This window comes from Squalius cephalus (assembly GCF_949319135.1).
Source record: "Squalius cephalus genome assembly, chromosome: 3".
Taxonomy (NCBI): Eukaryota; Metazoa; Chordata; class Actinopteri; order Cypriniformes; family Leuciscidae; genus Squalius; species Squalius cephalus.
In genome coordinates, this window is record NC_137124.1 from 46244456 (window position 1) to 46262965 (window position 18510).

Sequence of the window (18510 nt, forward strand, 5' to 3'; positions counted from 1 at the left end):
TGAAACCTTCAATCGTGTGACTTCCTGATGAAATGTATAGACGAGCATCACTGCAGGAAGAGTCATATGTGGAGATGGACTGCATTGTGTAAACTGTTTGTTCATTCATTCATTCATTCTGTCTTTTGTTCATTCCTATATTTTTGTCATTTCATTTCATCCATTAATTTTTTTCGACAATTAATTAATTTCCCTGTCCTTATTAATGTGTTCATTCATTTGTCCAATTATATGTTATTTCATTAATTCATTCATTCATTCATTCATTCATTTTCTAAAAATGTTGTCAGTTAATTATATCCATTAATTTGTCTTTAATTGATTTGCCTATAAATGAATTATATATGCTTTCTTTATTTCTTTCTTTCTTTCTTTCTTTCTTTCTTTTGTGCAATATTATTCATTCATTCATTCATTCATTCCCTTTTCAGTTAATTTCATCCATTAATTTATTCATCACTTTAATTATTTACTCATATGTGTATTATATATGCTTTCATACATTCATTCATGTGTGCATTTCCACTCATGTGTTTAACTTGTCAATTTATTCATTAATCTGTTAAATTATTATTTTGTTAATTTGCTAGACATTTGTCATAACTATTTTCATTAATTATTTATAATTATTTCATTCAAATAAATTTGAATTTCAATAAATTTCATTCAAGTTAAAATTTGTCCATTTGCTACTCAATGGATTGTTCATTTGTTTAATTCATTCATGCATCCATTCATTCATTCATTCATATGTGCACTGATGTCATCTGCAATGACAGTGTCAATAATTCATTGCACATTTATATATACTAGGATATAAGTTTGTGATAAAGATTTTTCCCGCGTTTCCCCACCCAGCACCAGCGTTTATTTCTGAACGTTCTCGTTATATGACTCGTTACAGTCACCGCTCTATTTTTACAGACACTGAATGCTGATCATAACCGCACGGGTCAGGACGCGTCTTTCTATTTTAGATGGATATTTTTGGCCATGATGCGCTCAGAGTATGTTGTGTCTGAGCCAATGGTTAGCATATGCAGGGTGCAAATGAAACGCATCTGTGTGACTTTGTTTTGCTCTGATGGTTAATGTGTGCTCATTAATTAATCTGTTTTTACTCATTTTTCCTTAGTCAATTGATCCTGGTCAACAGTTCACGTGGGAGCATTCAAACCTGGAGGTGAATAAACCAAAGAACAGATACGCTAATGTCATCGCCTACGATCACTCCAGGGTCCTGCTCTCCGCCATCGATGGTACTATCTTCTCTTCTCATTAGTGTTTGATCATTGTGTCATTTCAGAACAATTCATGAAATTAATAAAAATAATTAACAAAGTTATGACGTCATTTTTTTTACAAATAGATGAATTAATAAATGTACAAATTATATGTCTAAACAAACAACATTTGATCAGATTTATGCTTAAGAAATGAAGTAAGAAAAATTTACTTAATTCAAGATACAGTATATAACAAGTCTTGATATATTAAGCTGCTGTTTCTCATGTAAATGTATTTTGTTTTTAGGATGTTCATACCATTACAGCAGCATTACACATTCATATTGAACGTTTTCAACTCGTAAAAAAAAATCATTCCCAAAAATTAAACATCTAATTTCCCTCCAAACTGTCAAATAACAGATTCAACCAGCGAACAATGAAACAAGTAAATGCCCATCTGCCGTGTCCAGCCCTGATAAATGCGCCTCCTTTGTGTTTCACAATGAGAAATGAAATAGAGTGATGAACTGCTGCAGAAAATCCACATCAAACCTATACCCGCTTCATTCACACACCACAAACACTGATGGAGCGGCTTCTCCACCAGTCTGCTCACATTCAGTCTGAGACAAGAGACAAGACAATCTGAGACGCACAATGGAGAAATAGTGGCTGTGCTAGTAAACCTAGTGAGCTCCCTTGACGTTTACTGCCTGTGTTGGGAGCTATAGTGTAAGGAAGTATCATAATGCTAATGGAACATCATTGAGTCAATGCATAGTTGATTCCAATGGAGTTTGGCATTAGCAATAAGCTGCAAGAAATCACTTTCGGAACCAGTATTTTTTGTTATTTTCCAATTTTCTGTGTTGTTTTAGGATTCTTTATATTCTATTATAATATTTATTAATATTTTGATTTTAATATATATAATTTGCTTAACATTTCAGTACTTATTAATATTTTACTTATAATATTTACCATTTGTCATTATATTTTGTTTTCATTTTAATTGTAGTTATTAGTATTATCTGTAATTGTATGTGATATATATATATATATATATATATATATATATATATATATATATATATATATATATTGTTTTAATTATACATATATTGTAATATTGAATATTATTTCATTTAAAAAAAAATATATATATATATATGTGTGTGTGTGTGTGTGTGTGTGTGTGTGTGTGTGTAGTAACATTTACATTTTATTTTATTTATGCTTGCTTTCAATTTCTGAAAAGGATTTTTAAGTTTTATTTAGCGTAAACAACACTGAGTGGGTTAAGAAAAACAATTTGCTTCTTGTTTTAATTATGTTCAGATATGTATTTATTTTTACGTGACAAAAAGGACAAAATATAGATTATTGGTTCATGCTGTCCTTTCTATGAAGCCTTAAAATGTTGGCAGCTCACTAGATTTCGGAACAGAGTCATAATGTGTCAAGTATACATGGCTGGTCAAATACGCGCACACACACACACACACACACACACACACATCTGTTCATTACTATTTTTTTATATCTATGTGTCATTTTGGCCTCTTTTGTCTCTCTTTTGTCCTCTTTTGGAAGGAAATGCAGGATTAATTGTCTTTCTATCCTGTCAGTCACAGAATGAACGAGAAAATGAAAAACTTGGAGTTCTAAATTAATTTATTAATTCTTAGTGAAATAATTCACATGGAAAAGAGACAGACAGACAGAGAGAGGGAGGGACAGCGAGTGAGAGGAGGCGTCGGGCGGACGAGGGAATGCTGGGATGAGTTTTATCTCTCTGTTGCATGTGTGAGCTGAGCTGGAGCTGCAGCATTGACACGCTGTCAGCCCTTTAACAGCAGAAATCAAGCCTTGCTCTGTTTTCTCCAGATTTATCACACTTCTTCACTTACATTCAGTTTATTCCAAATGAAAAACTGTTATGTTTTTAAATAATTTGTTTTTGATAACTAAACGTATGATGAACAAAAAGTCAACATGCTAAAAGTCTGTAAATGAAAGTCAATCTAGAGCGTTTTTTTTTTTTTACAGGTGAACAGAAATGAATTATAATAAAGATCATTATACTTACCCAGTTGATTAATCCCAGTACATTAAGACAGTTGTTTTGTATTACAAGTTTGAAATATGCAAACAAGACAGTAAATCTACTTGAATATGCACTAATTTGCATACATTTCTAGAACAGAAATCTGAAAGCCAGGTTCAGAATGATTTATTTGATTTGGTTAACATATTAGAGGTACAGTTTTTTTTACAGAAGGGATTTTGCATATCTCTTTTTATCACTCCGTAAATCAGAAAACACTGTCAACAGAGAGAACATATTTTGTATGCCCCCCCCCCCCCCCCCACTAGTTAGAAAGAAGACATTTTATGGAAGCAAAATAGACCAAAATCTCAAAATTGACTTGGTTTGTATTAAATACTTTAGCACGTGCTAAAAACACAGCTCACAGTGTTCCGTAGTCGTCATGTTCTCAGTGTGTTCTGTATGTTGTGTTGTTTTCGCAGGAATTCCAGGGAGCGATTACATCAACTCAAACTACATTGATGGTTACCGCAAACAGAACGCCTACATTGCCACACAAGGCGCGCTGCCGGAGACCTTCGGCGATTTTTGGCGTATGATCTGGGAGCAGCGGAGTGCAAATATTGTCATGATGACCAAACTGGAGGAAAGATCCAGGGTACGATTTGCTGCGACATTAATACTCATCTGTTGATTTGATTAGCTTACACTGTTGTCTGTTCACACCCGACGTGACAAATCAATCACAAATCAGTCAGAAGAGTCTCTCTGCAAGCGTACTGCTGTCTCGCAATGAAATTGATAAGTGTTTAAATTAATAACATTTTGACATTATTTAAAATACATACTCACATACTATAATCTGTCACGTGTTTGTTGCTATTAGAATGTGTCAGTTAATCAATACCGGACTCAGTTTCAATATGCAGTACCGTTTTTTTTAAATGAATAATTATTTGCTTTTTTTGGACAAATAACAATAAAACAATAATATTTTTTTTAAGTCATCTTCTTTTAACAATGTAGATTGTTTCAAAGCAGCTTTACAGAGATAAACTTATAATTTAAGGTAACAGAGTTTGTTTTGGCTTTATAGCGGTTCTTTAATAAAGTTATTTTCCATCTAAAGTTAGTTTTGATTGATTCGCTTCCGTCGCAACGATCATTTGTTATTAAATTAGGGGCCGCTAGGACGACACCATTCTCTCTACACAGACTTTAAACGTGAACCTGTGAGAAACGCTGATGGCGTTCACATGCGCATTAAGAATTGGTTCTATAGTTATGTGCGTTTGAATATATTTGCGCAGGTTTGGAATTCCCTACAGACCAAGCCTAAACAAAGTACTGGGCTTTCCTTATAAATTTTGATACAGAATTTTATTTTATTTTATCACTTCGGGGTAGGTACGTGAAACAAAATTCCCGAAAATACTTTATCTGGAGTGGTAAAGGGATCCTCCATAGGGAGAAACTAGTTGGCATTTCAGCACTGCGTTGTCATCGGTCCAGGCGAAGGTCCCTCGTCAGATCTGGATACGGCCTGGATCCGGCAGGCTGCGGGAAAACCTCGGGATAAACAAAGACACTAAAATTAGCGTAGATACCATTCTTCTTATGATGTAACGAGTACATCAGGATTTATGGGAAGTGTTCCCGGTTCCAGCTGACCTAATCTATGCAAATTTTACTATTAGACTATTAACTATTAGGTATGTTTGACAAATTATTATCTCACATAAAATAAACCTAATCTAAAATTATACAACAAAGCCATGATTTTTGACGTGTTTAATTTATATTCAAATAATGGTTGTAAATAAATATTAATTATTAACTAAAGTTAACTGTCACACATTTTGCATATAAGTTTTTAAGGAAAAACATATATCATGGAAATATAGATCTTATAAATCTAAATGCTTGATTTATGGGAAATAACTGACAATCACACAAACCGGGGTGTTAACAGTATGTCTTAAGCTTTGGTTACAGGTTTGAAAAAATTGCAAAATATTTGGCTAAAATATAAATAGAACATAAACAGCTCAAGTAAAAAAAAAAATTCTCCTCCTGATGTTTTTCTGATGGTAAAGCATCTTTTTGTGCTGACTGTTTGTTCTGGCCCTATTTCATACCCTATTTGTGAAAAGCGCACAGCTATAACAGCATTATTTTTAACAAATTACATAAATTATTGGCAAATTGAACTGTTTTCAAACAGAGTTTTAAAAGCTTTTGTCGTTTTTGTCAAGCTGATTGCTGGTCTAATTAATATTACAATCCATGTCATCCACAATTTTTGCAGATTTTACCCACATTTCATTTCATCTTTTCCTTATTTGCACCATTGATGCGTGTGTGTGTGTGTGTGTGTGTGTGTGTGTGTGTGTGTGTGTGTGTGTGTGTGCGTGTGTGTGCGTGTGTGTGCGTGTGTGTGCGTGTGTGTGTGTGTGTTTTCTCAGATTCCTTCTAATTTCTTCTCTAAGGCAAGACAGAGCATCATGTCGTTTTCAGCTGCCATTATGAGTTGCAGAATTTAAATTCTTGATTTTCCTGCATTTATTCTTTGTGATGTGAATTGTCCTTTGCATGAATCCATGGACTGATGCTTCTGCTCTGTCTTGCTGGTCTAATCTTTAAAGATGGACTGGAGGGTCACATAAAGCAGCTCTCCTGGCGTCTTTGTGTGGCCGTAACATGCAGCCTCTCGTGGTTTCAGTCATGTAGCGCTGGAACGTCTTGATGCATTTTAATGAGTACAGCGTCAAGATATTCTCAGCTAAATAATGTCTTTACAAATATGTTATCAGCAGAATATAATCTTTCAGATCCTGCTCTTGTTTGCATTTAGACAGACCTGCATTGAACATGCGATGCACGTCGATTTTCTTTTTGTAACTGTGTTTTCTGTCTTTTTTATTCTTTTCCTCCTGACAGGGCGGCTGCCGTACAGTAATTTGACGCTCTTTTATAACGACTCACAATGCAACCAACATATATAATGGTAATAAGGCCCCAGCTTTAATATGATTGCGACAGAGCGCTTGAGATAGTAATTATAGCGTCTGTCAGGCTCATGGAAAACCCGCTCGTGTGTTGAGAAATCCGCTTGTCAGCAGGAAATGGGAATTGTGTTGCTCACTGCTGTTATTCTCTTGCTTTAAATGGACTAGATGTATGTTTGATGGAGATGTGTGTGTGTGTGTGTGTGTGTGTGTGTGTGTGTGTTTGCAGGTGAAGTGTGACCAGTACTGGCCAAACAGAGGGACAGAGACATACGGACTCATTCAGGTTACACTGCTAGACACGGTCGAGTTGGCGACGTACTGCGTCCGAACGTTTGCACTTTACAAGGTATGTGGGTGTTTCAGGGATCGTTCACCCAAAACTGAAATATTTCATCTGTGCTGTGAGCGTTTTACTTTTCAATTCAGAACGGCTCCAGTGAGAAGCGGGAGGTGCGGCAGTTCCAGTTCACGGCGTGGCCGGATCACGGCGTCCCGGAACATCCCACGCCATTCCTGGCCTTTCTGCGCAGGGTCAAATCATGCAACCCGCCAGACGCTGGACCAATGGTGGTGCATTGCAGGTCTGAAGAGATCTCTTTCATTGTTTTTACATTATTGTTTTATTTATATTTATATTATTAGTAACACAATGAAAATTATCATGAAACTCCAACAATGATTGTAATATGCATTATATATTGTTGGTAATGTGTGAATATTTTATTGTTACGTATAGTACACCATTAAAAAATGTGGGGTCTTTTTTTTCAAAGAAATTAATATTTTAATTCAGCAAGGATGCATTCAATTGATCAGAAGTGACAGTAAATATATTTATAATGTTACAAAAGATTTATATTTCAAATAAATGCTTTTCTTTTATATTTTTTCCACAAAAATATTTGGCAAGAAAACCTTTTTTTAAATAAATAAAAATAAATAGTTTTTTAATAATTTAGCAAGAAAAATAATTTGTAAATTTTATATTTTAAATTGTAATAATCTTTAATTGTTTTTACTGTATTTTTTATCAAATAACTGCAGCCTTGATGAACAGAAGATATATATATATATATATATATATATATATACATTTGAATGGTAGTGTTTCCAAATCCAGATTTCATATTTTTATATATATATATTATATATATTTTTAGGCCACTGTATGTCTGCTAAGCACTTTGATGAGTTACATAAAAATGAATTTTATGTAAAACATTTAATAACTTGCTTTTTAATAAAGCAAACGGTATCTTACAAAAGACTCACAGGTGTTGTAAAGAAAAAAAGTGATTCGGTCAATCCCATTCTTGGTCTCAAGTTTTAAACACACACTTCGTCTGTGTGTCTCTGTACAAAGAAACATGATTTTGGTGCATGGCAGAACATGAGGCACTCTTGCATTTATGGAAAACCCAGATATGAAACCATCTGTTAAATTTCCCTCTAAGCGAAAGCAGCACAAAAAAACATCAGGCAGCAAGAGGCATGCAAAAAAGACAAGCCACGAGCTTCCATCGGAAAACTGCCAGATAGAAAACAAGGATTAGTAAACCCTTAAAAATAACACATACGGCAGTTAATTAGAGCTCCCAGCGGAGCGCTTGAAATTGAAAAAATCCTTATTTCCCCTCTTTTCTCTAGCTGGCTTGCGTGCTGAATACGGGAATTAATATCATTCATTGGGACGGAGACTTTGAATTCCTTTCGGCTCAGATCAGATAACGGCTCGACAGCGAGACTTTAATCCTTTCCAAAACACCGTCCCCCTCCGCGAGCTCTCGCCTGACCATTAAAAAACCTAATTCTTTCATTTCGTGGCTGGTGTCAGAAAGTTGACGCATCCTTCGGGAAGAGCAGAGAAAGTTTTAAGCTTCGCATATGATGTGCTAACGTGTGGGCAGGAGATTATGTGCTGTTTGTCAGGCAAAACAAAGGCATTTGTGGGTAATTAACCTCACTGGAAGCATTTGTCGCTGTTAAACGATTCGCCCAGCACAGAATGAACATTCATATTGTATACGCTTAATGCTTTCGTGAAATCTGGCGAATCGATGCTGATAGCCTCACGTGTGCTCTCACTCTGGGCAGTGTTAGCCGTAAAAAGGGTGTTTACCCCTGTCACCTGTAACCCACGGGTCGACGCAGACACACAGCCAGTCAGCCGTTATTGCAACAAAAGAGAAAGTCCATCCAATCGCATGATTGAATGTCACAGAGATCACTGACCAAGACACAGACGGAGGCCTTGTGAGGGGTAAATCTGACACAGCAGTGATTTCTAAAGTATGTTTGAGTGAATCTCATGAAACCTGTCAAGAACACACCCTCATCACATTTCACCACTAAAATTGATGTTGCATAAAGAAAATAAAGTCTTGCTAAAATCAGTGGATAGTTCATGGCAGTTTAAGTTTAAGTCAGTTTGTTTAGTTTATTTAAAGTGGACATATTATGCTACTCTGCTTTTATGTTATACTTTCTTTAGTGTGTAATGCTGCTGTTTGAGCAAGAAAAAGGTCTGTAAAGTTACAAAGCACAAAGGGAGTTATTCTCTTTATTAGTAAGCACTGTTTCTGAATCGCCTTGAATGTAGCCTTGAGTTTTCTTCCGGTAATGAACATGTCACAATATTCCTTTTTTAAATAATTCCCACCCAAGGCAGACACAAAATAAGGAGATGAGGCCTGGTTTTGTTGCATTAGTATTATTGGTCGACCGATATAGAATAGAATAGAATAGAATAGATAGATAGATAGATAGATAGATAGATAGATAGATAGATAGATAGATAGATAGATAGATAGATAGATAGATAGATAGATAGATAGATAGATAGATAGATAGATAGATATATAGATAGATAGATAGATAGATAGATAGATAGATAGATAGATAGATAGATAGATAGATAGATAGATCTAGATAGAACAGACAACAACCCACAACTTAGTAGAAAGTTTTTAATTCTTTATTTTTAAGAATTACAAGACGCTATAACTAACCTATACTAACTAAACAACCAAAAACATACATAATTAGCACCACTCCTAACATTAGTGTCTAATACATTTCATAGAATCTACGTGTGCAAATGTAGGTCGCGACCTGCTTACCTGACTCACAACCTCTCCCGCCAGTCTACACAGTGACGGACGGACGGTGACTGAGATGAAGAGTTCATGATAACAAACATTTAGCATTCACATCCAGCATGTATCAAGGGCACGGGCACAAACACAAACAAACGAGAGCTGATCCAACTGTCAGATCATAAAAGCAGTGAAGCCACCCCCAGACATCAATCAGTCTCTCAGACTGGTCTCCCGAACGAGAAAACCATCCTCACAGTGCATGCATATTCTTTCCCAACCCAAAGTCTATCTCGACTGTCACCATTGAAGTTAGAGCCATTCATAAACTGCATGACGACAGGCGATTGGTGGCGCGATTCCAGATGTCAGCATCCTACGTCTCACACCTCCAATCGAGTTTCACACCTGAAACAGACAAAGTACACAGACACACACACATATGCAGCAACATACGCAAGAAACAAAATTACGTAGCCCGGCGTACAAAACACTGGTTAACGACATTCTTCAAAATATCTTCCTTTGTGTTCAGCAGAAGAAAGAAATTCATACAGGTTTGAAACAACTTGAGGGTTAGTAAATGATGACAGAATTTTCATTTTGAAGTGAACTATTCCTTTAAGTATATTTATTCTTGTCCATCTTGTCCATTCCAACAGTTGAGGACATTTGTTCCATTGTACAAAAATCTAAATCTGTCACATGTCAACTGGATCCATTACCGACTCACTTGGTTAAAGCTGGTTTATCATTTCTTTCCTCTTTAATCACTGATATTATGCATACATCACTTCTTACTGGCACTATCCCTACTGCACTTAAAACTGCTGTTATAACACCTATTCTTAAGAAACCTGGGACAGACACAAAGAATTTAGCTAATTTTCGATCTATTTCAAATCTGCCGTTTCTGTCAAAAATCCTGGAAAAAAATGTTGCTCTTCAGCTCCGCGAACATCTCTCTTGCAATAGTTTATATGAGCAGTTACAATCAGGATTTCGTGCTTTTCACAGTGTTGAAACTGCACTTGTAAAGATTTATAATGATCTTTTACTAGCGGCTGATGCTGGTCTTTTATCAATACTTATACTTCTTGACCTTAGTGCAGCATTTGACACCATTTCACATCCCATACTTTTGAGCAGGCTGGAATCTATTGGAATTACTGGTATGGCTTTAAGCTGGTTTCGTTCTTATCTCACAGATCGCATTCAATTTGTACAACTTAAACAGTTTAAACAGTTCCCCAGGGTTCTGTTTTAGGACCTCTTCTGTTTATTATTTATCTTTTACCTATTGGCAGCATTTTTAGGAAATATGATATCCACTTTCATTGTTATGCCAACAACACCCAACTTTACCTGTCTTCTAAACCTTCTTCAAAGTTTCCCTCTTCTGCTCTTGGTGAGTGCTTAAGTGAATAAAAAAATTGTTTTTCAAGTAATTTTCTTAAATTGAACAGCAGTAAAACAGAAATTCTTCTTGTTGGTTCAAAAAATAAGTTGAATATTTATCCTATGGTAATAGATAACTGTTCTGTTCCTCTATCAAATCAGGTCCAAAGTTTGGGTGTCATTTTGACACAACTCTGTCTTTTGAATCTCACATTAATAGAGTTACCCGTTCTGCATTCTTCCATATTCGCAATATAAATCGTCTGCGTCCTGTCCTTTCACTCAAGAGTACTGCTACGCTTGTGCATGCTCTTGTAACATCAAGAATCAACTATTGTAATGCTTTGTTTTATGGGCTTCCTTCCAAATCTCTTCATAAATTACAGTTAGTACAAAATGCTGCAGCTCGAGTCATTACCAAATCTTCCACTTTTGAACACATTTCTCCTGTTTTACAGGAGTTTAACTGTTTTGCATTGGCTCCCAGTTAAATTCAGTGTAAATTTTAAAATTTTACTTACAAAGCACTTAACAATTTGGCTCCTTCATATCTTCAAGATCTTCATATACACACTCCTTCCCGCACTCTAAGATCTGCTTCTGCACTTACACTTGTTCTGCCACGCACTCGGACAACTTCTATGGGGTCACGAGCTTTTGGCTATGCTGCTCCCCATTTATGGAACTCTCTTCCTGTAGAAGTTCGCAATAGTTCTAGTCTCTCAGTTTTTAAATCTCGTCTTAAAACGTATCTGTTTAGGCAGGCTTTTATGTGATTTAATATTTGTTGCTGTACTGGTTTGATTGTTTAATGTCTTTTTTTATGAATTTTGTAAAGTGTCCTTGAGTATTATTATTATTATTATTATTATTATCTTGTGTGATCTCGGAAGCTAAGCGAGTTTGAGGCTTGAGGTTGAGGTTCATGGATGAGGCTCTGGTTTCCCCCACAATCCAAATACAGTTGTCTATTGGAGACACTAAATTGTCTGTAAGAATGAGTGGATGGGTTTATGCTTGTTGCAATTCATTCTGGGTTTGCCTTATCTGGTAATAATACATGTGATGTTGCTTTGGAATTTGGCCAAAAAGAGCAGAAATAATAATTAGAATCTGGAATAAGACTTTGTGAATGGTCTCTGTCGGGGAGCTCCTCAAAATGGGTATTGGAAACTTTTTGTACTGCATGTATTAATGAAAGTTCTGTGTTTGTTATTCCTGCTTAAGTGTGTTGTTGCTTAAGAATTCTCACTAATTAGTGCTCACGTCTTCATGCAGGAAGAGCACTAATATGAGCATATGTAGTCTTTAATGAAGGGCTCTGATCTCAGGTGTCGGTGGTTGACGTCAGCTGCGGCGCTTCAGGAAGTTAGCAAAGCTTTGGCCTCTTCAAAGTGATGGAAAGAGGAAAGTAGATGGAGGCTTTTAGAGTCTGTAGATGGAGGTTAGAGAGGGTAAGAGGCTAAATGGAGGGCTTGTTTTCCTCTGATAGCGAGCACAAGTGTACGGCAATCAAACCGAGTCAAGAACGGCTTCATCCACTCGGCAGAATCTCTGCCATTAAATACTGTTTTACTGCGGCAAATGTTTTGCGTTTATGACAGAAATACAGTGCAACTTTGGCACATCACTCACTGACTATGTGATTATTTCCAATAATCAGCGTAAGAACTTAATAGCAGTAAGATGTTGGCATGACATGAGCAATTTTCATTACTCTGATGATTCGCTAAAAATTGTGGTTATTTTTACCACCATTTTTCACATAACACCAATGCATTGCACAAATGATGAATTCACACACTGTGTGTTACTGGCCTATGTTTTAATCTACTTGTGATAAATGCAGAACACATTTCTATGGATGTATTGGATTTTCTCTATTAAGCGCTTAAAAAGTCTCCATTTTGATGTTTTCAACCATCAAAATACTGCATTATATTCATGTCAACATGAACTCAGTTTCTTCAGCACCCTAGTAATATGATGCCTTCTTTACCTCTGTTACGGATCTGCACATGATAATGTCACATGTGCATATGTGCACTGCTCAGAATGGAATAGATGCGATTAAAATGTTTACATGCCTGTTTATTGAGATTAAATTCAGCATACACCACGTTTTTCTACTATTATATTGCCTAAATCTCTTTATAATTGCATTATGTAACCATGTAAACATGATCTTTGTTAATGAAACCAATCAAAGCACCTTAACACAAACTACACAACACACAAGTCCTCTGTCCTCTTGTTTCTCATCCGTTGTGGCTGACAGTGCCGGCGTGGGTCGGACTGGCTGCTTCATCGTCATCGACGCCATGCTGGAGCGAATTAAACATGAGAAGACGGTGGACATCTACGGTCACGTGACGCTCATGCGTGCACAGAGGAACTACATGGTCCAGACGGAAGACCAGTACGTCTTCATTCACGACGCGCTACAGGAGGCCGTCACTTGCGGGACCACTGAGGTTCCCGCCCGGAACTTGTTCGCCTACATCCAGAAGCTCACGCAGATCGAGTCCGGAGATAATGTTACCGGAATGGAGCTGGAGTTTAAGGTAAGATGGATGTTACCAAACTCAATCTCGGGAGCTCTGTCTATCTATCCATCCATCCATCGTTTGTTCTAATGTCCTATCTATCGTTCTATCTATAAATCTGTCTGTCTGTCTATCATTTTATCGGTCTGTCTGTCTTTATACTTACTGTTTGGATGAATCGATTCACAAAAAAGGGTTGCCCTTCTCATCACTACTAGCAAAGAGAGGTTGTTAAAATAGTGCAGTGTCTTGTTTAGTTTATCTGTCTAGTGTCCCATCCACTGACTCATCTGATTACTCTAGATCAAACTCACATCTGAACAGAAGGGGCCTTGAAACGGTGCGATCATGTCACATATTTACAGACATCTGACCACAAGCTCTGGCTCCTCCTTCCTGGAAAGACTGCAGTAGAACCGCCAGCTTTGCCACAGGAAGCTGCTTGTCTCTCTTCTGTTATTCAACCCCTCCACATTTTACACGGCCTGCAGTTTGTCAAACAGAAATCTATTTATCCAGAGTAAGAAGGTGATCGAATGTCATGCCACATCATGATCACTCAGCGAGCAAAGCCCCGGCCCTGGAGTTGACCCCGCTGGTGAGGCTTGGCTGCTGGTGTTTGGACCGTCTCAGGCCACCACAGGCCGGCTCTCCAGCTCTCTCTCCACCGGCCGCAGAGACAGTGTGGGGCCTGTGGTTTCTCTTTCAGGAGCCCAGAGATCCCTGTGCCGTTCTCACACTAGTCCTAAACATTACTTCGCTCACATTTGCTTTCACTCTCTTGTTTTCATGACCAAGTTCAAAACAGTTAAAGACATTAAACATCTGCTGAAACGCTGTTTGTGTTCGTGCACTGGTTTAATGTCAACATACTGAAAATCTTTCTGTCTATGTATCTATCTATCTGTCTGTCTGTAAATCTAAAAAAGCCCTAGCAACCACCTAGCAAATTTTGTCTATCTAGTAAATAGTAGTACATCTGAAAGCATTCAGTCTGCATCTCAAATTACTCTTGAAACTTCCCACATATCCACAAGGTCTTAATAAATTTCATACGTCTTCAGCATCATATCAAATCACTATCTAGACAAACTTAGGTTTTTTTTGTTGTTTTTTTAATGTTGTTTACCATTTGTTCCATGCAGCGGTTAGCTAACACGAAAGCTCACACCTCACGGTTCATCAGTGCCAACCTACCCTGCAACAAATTCAAAAACCGACTGGTTAACATCATGCCCTACGAGTCCACGCGCGTCTGTCTGCAGCCAATCAGAGGAGTTGAGGGCTCCGATTACATCAACGCCAGCTTTATTGATGGATACAGGTGAGCAGAAAAGCCTAAATCTGTCTGTCTGTCTGTCTGTCTGTCTGTCGGTCTGTCTGTGTGTGCATGTGCATGTAATGTGTTTCCTCTCTCACTGTATCATCAGGCAACAGAAGGCTTACATTGCAACGCAGGGTCCTTTAGCCGAAACCACAGAAGACTTCTGGAGGATGCTTTGGGAACACAACTCAACCATCGTTGTGATGCTGACCAAACTCAGAGAGATGGGCAGAGTGAGTATTTGACAACTGCTCGTCTAAACTCTAATCTGTATCACAATCAGACTAAATATTGTCCTTGCAACTGGGCTAAAGCAGGGTTCCCACGGGTCCTTGAAATCCTTGAAAGTTTGTGAATCTGAAAAAAAAAAATTCAAGGCCCTGGATAGTTTTTGACAATAAACATATATAGAGACAGGTCCTTGAAAGTGCTTGAATTTATTTTGTGCAAGAAGTTTTCTGGAAAATATTCCATATTATTCCCTCCGGTCCGCTAATGTGTTATTTCACCAACACTTTGTGGCCTATGCACACTAGCTTGCCCATTTTCGCGTTACATTAAGTGTTTCCCGCGTGAGGTACTTTGTGTTGTACGTTGCCATGACATTCACGCGTGCACAAAACTACTACAATGGAACCTCAACATTTCACAGACACACCGTGAAACATTGCAAAAATAGGCTGAAACCGCAGAAACGTGATGCCTGGAAAATGCAAGTTTCAAGATATTTGGCTCACCAAAGAAGATTACAAAGAATGGCTTGCCACCCATCCCGTAAAATACGGAATCGTCCCGTATTTAAAGGTAAAATGATGCATCCCGTAGATGTTTTTGACAGATTAATTAATATAATTTAATTAATGTTATTTATTAATTTGTTGTTCATAAATATTAATCATATGCATAATAAATGATGATCCGATTCCTATCTGTCATACACAATTTATGGCATTTAAAAAAGTTTTAAAAAGTGCAAAATTATTTAAATAAAAATGGGACAAATAATTACATAATAATGTAGCCATAATTTAATTAGTAAATCAATTAAAAATGGAAAAAAAAAATACCCCATGCCTGCAGAATTGTCCAAAACATGATTACTGGTTCAGAATGACTGCTTAAGGCACACCAACATATACTTATTTTTGTATATAGTTATGTAGAAATAAATAAATTAATCAAATGTAAAATAATGTGTTCTGTTGCATGTTCACATACTTGATCTCATGTTTTCTCATGGTTTATTGTTGAGTTGTCATGTTTAAATAATCAGTTCATATACCTTGACACATTTTTATTTTGTTTAATATTTTATTTGATTATCATATTTATTTATTTTTATAATACCGAATTTTCTTCAGTTTTATGCAGAAATATGACAAATAGAATATCAGATCTCTGTCATATGGCCAAAAATAAATGAAAAAAATAAGCTTTTTTGCATAGTTGTGTTTGACACATGAAAACTGTAACAATGTATCTTACAAGGAACACGATGATGTAACCTTGCTCTCACTCGAAATGTGTCCCCACATTAACTCCTTGAATTTGAGGGTATCGGACCTGGAAATTCCTTGAAAGGTCCTTGAATTTGAAGTTGACCAAGGTGTGGGAACCCTGTAAAGGTTTGTGCTTGCAACTGGACATTGTGCAAATGGGGGAAGATAAATAAACTTAATTGAAAATATGTACTCTGTAAAGAAAAAAAAGTTTTTGTGAAGTATACTGTAACTAAATTTGGTGTAGAAACAATGTTCACTCAGAAATTGCTAGTGAAGTTAACACATAATTACAAAGAGATGGTAAATAACACATATTTTGAAGTAAAAAATGTTAAATATTTAAATACATTTTCTGGAGACAAAAAGCAAAAATGGAGATGAAAAACAAACAAACTTTGAAGTGTGTGTTTTCTATCTCAGCAACTCTCAAGAAGTACATTTACCCTTTTTAAGGACATAAAAAAGACAAAAATAATTGTTACATAAAATGTGTACATTTTTCTATCTCGCCAACTCTACAGGCTACAATCACAATTCAAAATGGTCACATTATTTCAACTTCAAATTTATTTAAACATCAAAATAACACGAGGGCGATTTGAATGCCTACGGAGCCGTCTGCCAAGAAATTTCTCCAAATTTCTCTGTTTAGAGATGCTGTGATCCTTGTGATTGTGACACCATTGAGAAAACAGCAACGAGATTTTTATTTTCTTTTTTCAAATAAATTTCTGGTCATTTTCTTCACTCAATGATTGCTCCTGCCAGTGCTGTTATTTATACCCAGGCTTACAGACTGTTGTATTCTGTCTGTCCATCAGGAAAAATGCCATCAATACTGGCCAGCAGAGCGTTCTGCCAGGTATCAGTACTTTGTTGTGGATCCAATGGCCGAATACAACATGCCCCAGTACATTCTGAGAGAGTTCAAAGTGACGGACGCCAGGGTAAGACGGCAGAACCTTGGACCCTACTGTGATTTGTGTGTTATAGTGCATGTTCAGTCTGAGAGCATCTGTGTTCAGGAGTCTAATTCCCTCAATGCGTTTATTTTGATAAACGCCCTCACTCGTACCTTCTTGCCATTTTGTATATGTCTCTGTCTTTTGCGTTGCTTATCTTGGATATACAAAATCACTAAAGAAAGGCGAACTCTCTGAGCTTCTCATCAGGAGAAGCTTTTTCAGCCGCCCACATCGGAGGAATTAGTGTCTGGAAATCACTCATTCGCATGCTCAGGTGAAGCACACACATCTGAGCTGTGGGTGGTTGAAGCCTCATATCCCACTAACAGAAAAACACTGAAAACTGGTGATATGTTTTTGAAACGTTTCATGGTAATACCATGGTGTTCTTGGTGTATCATGTAAATCCACTGTAAAGACAGTAACAGATGTCAATTGTACCATATCAATCTGAACGCGATGACGAAACATTAGAAGAACTAGTTATTCAACCTGATCCTCCATCGCAAGGATGACTTTAGCAGGATGTTTCTCAGTGATACGCTACTCTGTTTGTAATTCCTCACCATCAGCATTAACAAGAGTATGTCCATCAACAAACCGATGTGTTTATTTCTAATTTATTGCAGTGCACATATGGGAACTGTATTAACTGTATCAATAACAGAGCTTATGTTAGCCGAGCACTTATGTGAATGACTGATGTAACATTAAAGTTTACAAAACAAATTTTGTTCCATCCTTTATCTTTACTCAAAGTAGTAAGAACGACAGACAATCTTCATTAATAGACAGTTTTAGGTAATAGTGGCCCACAGGTGATTAGCAGAACTATTTCAGTAAGACAGTAATAACGTGAGTTAGCCAGAAACTTATACAACACAAAACTACATATTTCGAACACTATTATTAGTAATTATTCATACTTACAGGTTGTGATTCTGAGGAGCAAGCTGGTCCAAATAAACTGGGTACTGACCCATCTTTCCAGAGCAAGTGTTTTGCGAATCCCGCGTTGAACTTTGAGATTTGAGAGGCAGTTTTTTAAAATTACGTGTTTGAAGGCGGGACAACATACAACATCGGCGATCATTATGCAAATGTCTTATCTAGTGACGTAAAACCGTTACGCAGTGGGATTCGAAATACAGACGACTCGTTTAGGCAGTTCAGAGTCGATTCTTTATTTTGGGAGACAATAACTTTGTGCACTTCAATCATTCACTTTCTATTTTACAACTTTGCAGAATAATTTTTATAAAAATAAAACAAGTAATAAAAACTCAGTGAGTGTTTTAGCGCAATTTTCTCACGTCATGGGATCACAACACTAAGAGATAGTAAATCTTTTCCTGGATTTTTTTTGTGTGTTCCCGAGATTAGACCTTCC

General features: G+C 36.8%; 1 protein-coding gene across 26 annotated transcripts in view; it reads left to right on the forward strand.

Annotated features, from left to right (window-relative positions):
* The window catches only part of LOC307155595 (receptor-type tyrosine-protein phosphatase delta), an 846598-nt gene that overhangs the window by 815351 nt on the left and 12737 nt on the right, over positions 1-18510 (forward strand). For all 26 annotated transcript variants that reach the window (XM_079866351.1, XM_079866375.1, XM_079866370.1 and 23 more), the window contains 8 exons: positions 1136-1259; positions 3762-3937; positions 6517-6636; positions 6717-6871; positions 13062-13347; positions 14475-14653; positions 14760-14886; positions 16977-17102. In XM_079866351.1, coding sequence (XP_079722477.1) covers positions 1136-1259; positions 3762-3937; positions 6517-6636; positions 6717-6871; positions 13062-13347; positions 14475-14653; positions 14760-14886; positions 16977-17102 — 1293 coding nt within the window. The remainder of the gene's footprint in view (positions 1-1135; positions 1260-3761; positions 3938-6516; positions 6637-6716; positions 6872-13061; positions 13348-14474; positions 14654-14759; positions 14887-16976; positions 17103-18510) is intronic.